Source organism: Stigmatopora argus, chromosome 4 (genome assembly GCF_051989625.1).
Source record: "Stigmatopora argus isolate UIUO_Sarg chromosome 4, RoL_Sarg_1.0, whole genome shotgun sequence".
Taxonomy (NCBI): Eukaryota; Metazoa; Chordata; class Actinopteri; order Syngnathiformes; family Syngnathidae; genus Stigmatopora; species Stigmatopora argus.
In genome coordinates, this window is record NC_135390.1 from 20310863 (window position 1) to 20319842 (window position 8980).

Sequence of the window (8980 nt, forward strand, 5' to 3'; positions counted from 1 at the left end):
TTAGATGAAAATGAAAGACATTTATTGGTTTGAATTGAAAATTCTCCGCATGTAAAAATGTTAATATAAGATAAAAATTCTTCCTATTTTTTTATTTTCTACGAAAAAAAAATGTTTTTTTTCTCTTTAAATGATGGAAAGAAAGAATTCATAGCATTTAAGAGCAAATATTGCGTAAAAAATGCAAGTGAAGGAAAATATTTGAGGAATAACTATAAAAAGTTGTAAGACTATGCATATAAAAAATGATGAATTAACAAATTTTCATATTAAAAAAATCTAAGAGAATTCTTCTATAATATAGTATTTTTTTTGTTTGATTAAACTTAATAGGAAAAACAACATTACCCACTTTAATATATTACTTTGTGTAAATCTTCAAAAATTGAAGCCACATTAGTGTTGTCATCTTTTCTTTGTTTTGTTTAAATATATATTAAACAGAAACTGAACTATAGACTACGTAATCTTATCAAACAAAAAATTTCAGCCAAAAAAATCAAGCTACACTATTTTTAAAGCGAGAAAACAACTTTTTTTTTGATAGGTTATTAGGTCATTTTTCCCCCAAATAATGTTAGGTACTTTTTTTCAATTAATACTATAATGAATTACATTTTCATAGATCATTTACTCACCCAATTTCAATACTTATTTCCAGCTAACGTTGAGTAGCTGCGACTGACTGGCGACCAGTCTCGGGCGTAGCAGTCCGGCTTTTGATTGAAAGTCATCTGGGATAGGCTCCGGCACCCCGCGACCTAAGCGGTGTTGAAAATTGAAATGAACGTTAAGTCAGAATTTTTCCACCCATACGATTATTACCATATTTTCTCGCATATAAGCCGCCTCCGCGTATAAGCCGCACCATTAAAATGGCCTTAAAATGGTTGAATTTTTATAAGACAACCCTCGATTCACAGTTTTCACCTCCATATTCATGGTTTTAATAGGGAGTACAAATGTATTACTTTGAAGGGAAAATCTTGAGAAAAATCATCGCACGTGGTTTTTCTGGGATACTGTATCAATCGAATGAATCGTCTGCAGGATTGCACATTCCGAAAGGGTGTTGGCTGCACGTAGACATATTAAAAAAGGAAGTCAGGTGAGCAGTACAAGGGGGAAGTGTGTCCATAGGTCAGATGGTGGCGCCCTGAGCGAGCAATGGCAAGCACAAGTGAGTGAGTTTTTTTCACATTTTATGCAAGATACGGTTTTATTTTTTTCTTGAATTTCAATCATAAACGTCAAAATAAACTTTCTTAAATGCTTTATCTGTTTATCTTTTCTCTATTTTGAAATAAATGACCACATTGTCTTGCATTATGGCGTTTTGTCTTTGTCACCTTGCAGTTTCGTGCATGTCTAGTCTAATTTGTGCACATATAAGCCGTACCCTCGATTCAGTCATCATTTTTTTGAGCGACAAATACGGCCTATATGCGAGAAAATACGGTGACTGATTTTTCCCAGACCATTTTCCCACCTGCAAACATTTGCGTGCACATGACGAACGGTGGCCAATCAGAGGGTGCGTCTGTCCACACCCCGCATGACGCTCGCCATGGCTCCTTTATAAGCCATGAGTGGCTGGTCCAAACAGGAATTTGGTCCGCTGCCCCCCCTGCGTGCAAAATGACACGGCGCTCAAAAGCGATTATTGGTAGATGCTGGCGGCCGGAAGTGTGAAAGCTTTTTTTTTTTCAAGTCAACACGTGGACTTATTTTTTTGTTTTGAGGGGGGGGGAGAAGTCCGAAGAACCAGGGCCCACTTTGTGGGAAATTCACATTCAAACTACTTGGATTAAATTTCACTTTGATCTGCAAATATTAAACTGGATAGCACAGCACTACGGACTGGTATGATTCACTTTTTTTTGTCTTGTTTTTCTTTACTGTGGAGTATTGGGAAATAGAGGACTGTATTTTTCATTTTGCACTTTGTAAGAACACAGCTTTGATTTGAAAGGGTTGAGAAATGTCAAATTATACGATAAAAACAGTTTTAAATGTAATTTTTTTTTGTACCTAAAGTTGTTTTGCATTTGAAAGTACTGGAAAAATATTAGGTAGTGAGGAGTGTTATTATTCCTTTTTTTTAATCCAATTTTTTACTGAAATATCTTTAAAAAACACTTAATTTTTTTCCTGTTTTTCCTCTTTTTACAATTAAAATGTTTTTTAATGAAAACAACAACAAAATGAGAAAATTAAGCACAAAAAAAACCCTTGTTCGCTATATGTATTTAGAAAAATCAACAAATACTCCCCTAAAAATATTAGCGTAAAAAACATTTTTTCAGCTTTGGGCAGAATCATTCAAAACAAAAAATTATTGATTTTTTTTAAACACGTGGACTCTCAAGCTCAACAACTACTCTGAAAAAGATATTTTTTAAAAATGAATTCTTCAAAAATAGAATACAACATGGTCAATATATTTAGGTCTACATATCCATATGACAAATGTAAACAAATATCTTCCCATCAGAAAACTTCAAAAATCATTCCTATATTATGTCATTTTTGTTGAACAAAGTATTTGCGTGCAAAATACTTTTTAAATTTATTTATTTTTTCACCCTGTTTACTGCCAACTTGAATTATGAAAGCCATCCTAAACTAGAAGCTAGCAACTTGACACCAAGAGCTAATTGCGAGTGTCACGGCGACGTACGTAACGGGCCGTTGTCTGATTTGCAGCTATGAGGGGATCAACCCCAGGTTCGGGGGCCGGAACATAGAGCAGACCGAGTGACAAAAGGACGGAGACCCGGCGCACGGCGACGGTACGACGGCCGGACTGTCTGATGCCAAGCGTCTCCGCTGTCCATCTCACGGCACCGCTCCTCCTCCTGTTGCTATGGGCGACGCAGCCCGCCACGGCAACCAACTGGCTGTGAGTCGGACGCTCTGAACTAGGGGACTTTGTTTGTCATGCTATAACGTGTAAAAGATGGTGACACGTCTCCCCCGTCCCTTTTCAGCCACTCGCCGTTTGTTTTTTTTTCTTTGTCTCCCCGCCGCTGACCTTTCCCTTTTCTTTCTCTTGCCGTCACTGGGGATTCTCCGTCTTTTTTACCCCCGGTTTCGGTCCCCCCCGGCCCCACTAAAAGTCCGACGTCCCCGTCGTTCTTTATGCCCGCTTAAGTGTCCGTGTGCGTCACTAAACTGCAAAGGTGGCAAAAGCGTCGTTGAGAAGACGGGTATCAAACTTATGGTTCCGGGGCCACATCCGGCCCACCTCGCCGTTTCGCACGGTCCGCTAATTTCAATGACGTGGCCTTCTTGTTTCTCGCTACAGTAAAATTGAAATCAATATTTGTAAAAGTTGAAAAACGTAATTAATTTTGTAATAAGAGAATATTTTTATTTTCAACATTTGCTTTTAATGTAGATTAATGTGATATTTTTGGGTAATAGTTCCTGTTTTGATTTTATATCATTTTTTGAGAATAATATTTAGACTATTTCATATTCCTGTAGTCCTCCAAGAAAGACTAAAGAAATAAATTAATTTTGTATATTTTTTTCATTTTCCACGTTTGCTTTGAATGTAGATTGTGATTTTTTTTTTAATATTTGCCATTTTCATTTGTTAAATGTAATTTCCCGAATACAGGATGAATAATCTAATCTAATCTATACGAATAGACATTCTTCGGCTATTGCCAGACGATGATAGACCGTCTAACCTGTGTCCTCAGCTCCCTGGCGAGGCTACCTCGCGCCAGGCCCGTGTCTGGCGCCGCCCCCTGCGCGAGGCTGAGGGGGCTGACCCCAGGACAGGTGGGAGTTTGCAGGGCCCGGGGGGAGGTCATGGAGTCCGTACGCAAGGCTGCCGAGATGGTCGTAGAGGAGGTAGGATGCCATTTTCAATTTTGTATTCTTTTTTTTGCGATGAACCTTTCCATTTCGTTTTTACGGAATTCATTTTAAAAGTCCAGAAAGAACTGTTTGATTGGATGTTACGGACATTGACATAGAGCACATGTGTCAAAGTGGCGGCCCAGGGGCCAAATCAGGCCCGCCGCATCTTTTTTGTGGCCCGGGAAAGTAGATCATGAGTGGATTTTAGGATCAAATTCAAATGAAGAGTAGAGATTTATATTAAATTTCCTGATTTTCCCCCTTTTAAATCAATAATTGTCATTTTTTTAATCCATTTTTTCTGTGTTTTTAGTTCAAAAATCATTTTGTGAAATCTAAAAATATTTTTTTAAAAGCTAAAATAAACATTGTTTTAGATCTATAAAAAAACTGAATATTCAGGGCTTCTAATCTAGTTCTTTTAATCCATTTATAAAAATAAAATCTAAATATTATATCTAAAATGATCCGGCCCACGTGAAATTGAGTTGACGTTAAAGCGGCCCGCGAACCAACCCGAGTCTGACACCCTTGGTTTAGAGCACAGGTGTCAAAGTGGCAGCCCGGGGGCCAAATCTGGCCTGCCCCATCCTTTTGTGTGGCCCGGGAAAGTAAATCATGAGTGCCGACTTTCTGTTTTAGGATCAAATTCAAATGAAGAGTATAGATGTATATTACATTTCCTGATTTTCCCCCTTTTAAATCAATAATTGTTATTTTTAATCCATTTTTTCCACGTCCAATCCAGTGTCAGCACCAGTTCCGGAACCGCCGCTGGAACTGTTCCACCACCCCGCGAGGGATCAATGTATTTGGCAGAGTCATGAACCAAGGTATGTCCAAGTCGTTTTGACAGGAAGGACTGACAGCTATGATTCTACCACCGTCAAAGACAGCAAACCATTTTAAAACCACATGATTGAGTTCTTACCCATTTGTCTTGTTTTTCTTTTTTAAACAGGCACTCGCGAGGCAGCCTTCGTGCACGCTCTGTCCTCCGCGGCCGTGGCGCTAGCCGTGACCCGGGCGTGCACGCGCGGCGAGCTGGAGCGCTGCGGCTGTGACAGGAAGGTCAGAGGGGTGAGCCCCGAGGGTGAGCATGGAATCCGTTACGTGGAAAAGTGCCACAAGAGGTCGCTTAAAGGCGCAGTGACGCACCAACGAGGACCAAAAACTATCCTGAAAAAGTGTCATATGCTGTCCAGAGGCAAAAGAGAAGGTTTTGAAAATGAGAATAACGTACAAGTGTGGTATTCAATGTTGCCACCAGAGGGTAGTGTATAGTTCCAAATCAGTAAAGCTAAGCACAGCAATTTCAAAACAAACCATGACAAGGCCACTAAATGATTACCGTATTTTCACGACTATACAGCGCATCGGATTTTTAGCCGCAGTGTCAGTAACGAGCTATTTCTGTATTTTAAACACACATAGGACGCACCGTTTTTAAAGCCGCAGCCAGGCATGGCAAAATATACACCAGCTTAAACATGCACGCTACACCCACATGCTAAAAACTCGTTTTTAAAAAGGCAACGGAAGCAAAACTGAGTTCGGTTGTACTTTATTTAGCCATTTTACAATGTACTCACATCATCATTTCATTTGCGTGACTTGGTCGGAAATCAAAAGTGACGGCGAGCCGTGAAAAAGCCATCCGGTCGCTTGACATACGCCTAACGTAGCCATAATCTCATGTTGCGGTTCGATATTCATCCATATATTATATAATATATGGATGAATATCGAACCGTATATATATATATATATATACATATATATATATATTTATATTTATATATATATATATATATATATATATATATATATATATATATTTATATATATATAAATATAAATATATATATATATATATATATATATATATAGTTCGCAGTCTAGCTTTGAATGCTCTTGACGCCAACATCTAGCGGCAGGCTTTCTTTAGTAAATTCAGTCGGAATGACGGCGAGCACCAAATTAGTGTGTTCGCCGTCATACAGGGTGTATTGACAAAAGAACTATATATCCCAGCAGTCACTGCGCAGTACTTTTTCTACGGGAAAATAGTAGAGTCGGGGGCTGCTTGCCGTAGTTGTGAGAGCTGTAGAGGATGGTGTACCCTATCCACTGATTTATTTTATCGTGATAACATTTTTAGAATTGGTCCATATATAAAGCGCACTGGATTATAAGGCGCCCTGTCTATTTTGGAGAAAATTTTATGACTTTTAAGTGCGCATTATAGTAGTGAAAATACGGTACTGTATTTTCTCACATATTAGCCGCCCCTGCGTATAAGCCGCACACTTAAAATTGCCTTAAAATCGTTGGATTTGATAATTTCTCTCGTATAAGGCGAGCAATGGCAGGCACAAGTGAGTTTTTTCACGTTTTATGCAAGATACGTTTTTATTCTTGAATTTCATTCATAGACGTCAAAATTAATTGTTTTGCTTTTTTTCTGTTTATCTTTTCTCTATTTTAAAATAAATGAACACATCGGCTGCATTTTCTTGCGTTATGGCGTTTCGTGTCACCTTCGTCTAATTTATGCGCATATAAGCCGTACCCTAGATTCATTCATCATTTTTTTGAGCACCAAATACGGTGTGCATGCGAGAAAATACGGTTTTTGAAGAAAGAAAAATGATTTCCAGGCTTTTTCTTCCAATGGAATTCACCAATGTATGGGTTAATCATTTTAATGACATTCTTATTTACAGGTTTTCAATGGTCGGGCTGCAGTGACAACCTATCCTACGGCGTGGGCTTCTCCCAAACTTTTGTGGATGAACCGGAACGAGCCCGCGGTCTGTCCGCCGGCCGACCGCTAATGAACCTTCACAACAACGAAGCTGGCCGAAAGGTAATCGCTCGTTCTTTTTTTGCCACAGTTTTTTGTTTGGGTTTTTTGCCACAGTTTTTTGTTTGGGTTTTTTGCCAACCTTGCACTTTGGAAATCAGGTCATCCTTTTCAACTGTTTCCACCCTCAGGCCATCCTTCACAACATGCAGGTGGAGTGCAAGTGCCACGGCGTGTCTGGTTCCTGCGAGTTGAGGACCTGTTGGAAAGTCATGCCGCCTTTCCGCCGCGTCGGCATCGTGCTGAAGGAGCGCTTCGACGGAGCGACAGAGGTGGGCCATTCCACTGAAATGTCTTTCTTCTTCTCGTTCTTTCATTCGAATTTCAAGGTGTAAAAGAAAATAAATCTAGGTCACATTGACACGGTTCCTCCCCCCGGTAGGTTCGCCTGACTCGAATCGGATCCAGGACCGCTCTACTCCCCCGTGATCCTTTGGTGAAACCCCCCGCAGCCCGAGACCTGGTGTACCTCGCACCTTCTCCGGACTTCTGTCTCCTGGACCCTGACAACGGTATCCCTGGGACCGCGGGCAGGAGATGTAATGGTGAGATGGTTTTTCCTACGTACGTACAAAGAATTTGCTCAAAGGGAAGATTCAACCATGTTGAAGACGGGAATGTTTATACTATTTCCACAAAGGTGCAGGTTTTCATTCCAACAGATCAAAAGCCAGAACGACCTCAAAACCCTGACAAGACCATTGCTTGAGTTTTCAGTATTTCGAGGTCATTGCGGTAGATCGCAAAAAACGAGGGACTACTGCGGAATAAAATTTCACAGTATATACTAGTCCCCAGTTTTTCGCGGTGTACCGCGAAAAACAGGGACTAGTGTGGAAATATTTTTCACATATATGTTTATCTGTTGTTCTGATCTGGTCAACAAAATCCAGATCATCTCCAATTAGCTATCTGGCATCTGTTGTCCCCCTACAGGAACCTCCCGATTGGCACCCGACGGCTGCGAACTGGTGTGCTGCGGGCCCGGCTACAAAGCGGGCCGGGCCGAGGTGGTGCAGCGGTGCTCCTGCAAGTTCTCCTGGTGCTGCTCGGTCCGCTGCCAGCAGTGCAAGAACACGGTCACCATTCACACCTGCAAAGTTTAAAACCTCGGCCATTTCTCCTCCCTAATCCAATAAACCTAACACCTTAGATCACGGGGTGTCCAAACCGGTCCTCGTGGATGCAGGTTTTCGTTTCCAACCATCGAAGACGATATTTTCACCCATCTGGTGTCATAAAAGTGATTGCCATCAAGTGGATTCAGAAGAAACCTCATCAGTTAAACAGTCTGCGCCGGATGAGTTGCAACAAAAACCTGCACCCACAGCTTTGTGGAATAGTTTGGACACCCCTGCCTTAGATGAAAGAACCCCCCAATAAAACACCAGACACTCCTGAACCACAGGACGAGCATAGGGCTATTTTACCACTGATGACATGTTTATCTCTTAATCTGACCTAAACAAAAACCGTAAAGGCTGTTCTCAACGCTAATGCCAACGCTGGCCATTGCTACTTCTTCAACATTTGTAACCTTGAATCAGACAAACCGCATTCAAAGATGTGCGCGCACGCAAGTCACTCCTGAAATCACACTCCACGTTCTATAACAGCAACAACAGTTTAATCGTCTCATCCCGATACGACAACGCTCTCAAGCCGAATGCCAGAAACACTAACCGTCAAATGTTAAATCACTAGTTTTGATTTCACTATGTCCATTTATTTATTGTACACCGGAAGCATTGCTGCGCTTTTTCAGCAAACACGATCCAACCCTGAGAATAACTTCTACTGACATCTGCCATTTTTGTTTTGCGCCCTCGCGTCGGTTGCTTTTTAGCTTTGCTCATGTCATCTAATAAATACAGTAGTTTTGTCCCACTAAACTGTGATTCTTTTATTTTGAGTTGGCAGAAACCATATTATCTTCATATTTTGACAAGATGCCAGCTGATAATTGTTCAATACTTCACTATTGTGAGGCTCCAACCAGGAAGTGACTAAATATTCCATTCTTCAGTTGACAAACTTTTCCCTTCACTTCAGTTCCTTTCAATTCTTGTTTCTGGGGGTTTGTTTCTCCCTTCAATATCTTCTTTGGGAGATAAAATGCATGCTCTATTAGGAAAGGTCAGGTAATTGACCTGGGCAGTATCAGACATTCGACTTTTGTCGGCAGCGTTTTGGGCCTTCCGGTGTTACGAACCAGGCAAGAGAAAAGAAAACCTGCTTGCG

The 8980-nt window shown here is 40.7% G+C and overlaps 1 protein-coding gene across 1 annotated transcript; it reads left to right on the forward strand.

Moving 5' to 3' along the window:
* The first annotated feature begins 2748 nt into the window (after positions 1–2748).
* Positions 2749–8598, forward strand: wnt4b (wingless-type MMTV integration site family, member 4b). Its single transcript, XM_077598726.1, has 8 exons — positions 2749–2902; positions 3711–3864; positions 4622–4706; positions 4835–4966; positions 6600–6742; positions 6871–7011; positions 7122–7284; positions 7676–8598. Exons 1-8 carry the CDS (start codon positions 2814–2816, stop codon positions 7843–7845), a joined length of 1077 nt encoding a protein of 358 aa, XP_077454852.1. The 5' UTR covers positions 2749–2813; the 3' UTR covers positions 7846–8598.
* Positions 8599–8980: the final 382 nt, after the last annotated feature.

Bases quoted from the DNA above. Each gene is read 5' to 3' on its own strand.
- wnt4b (XM_077598726.1), top strand. From the start codon at position 2,814: ATGCCAAGCGTCTCCGCTGTCCATCTCACGGCACCGCTCCTCCTCCTG. The intron at 4,707-4,834 runs GTATGTCCAAGT...TTTTTTAAACAG, and splicing joins TGGCAGAGTCATGAACCAAG to GCACTCGCGAGGCAGCCTTC. The intron at 7,285-7,675 runs GTGAGATGGTTT...GTCCCCCTACAG, and splicing joins CGCGGGCAGGAGATGTAATG to GAACCTCCCGATTGGCACCC.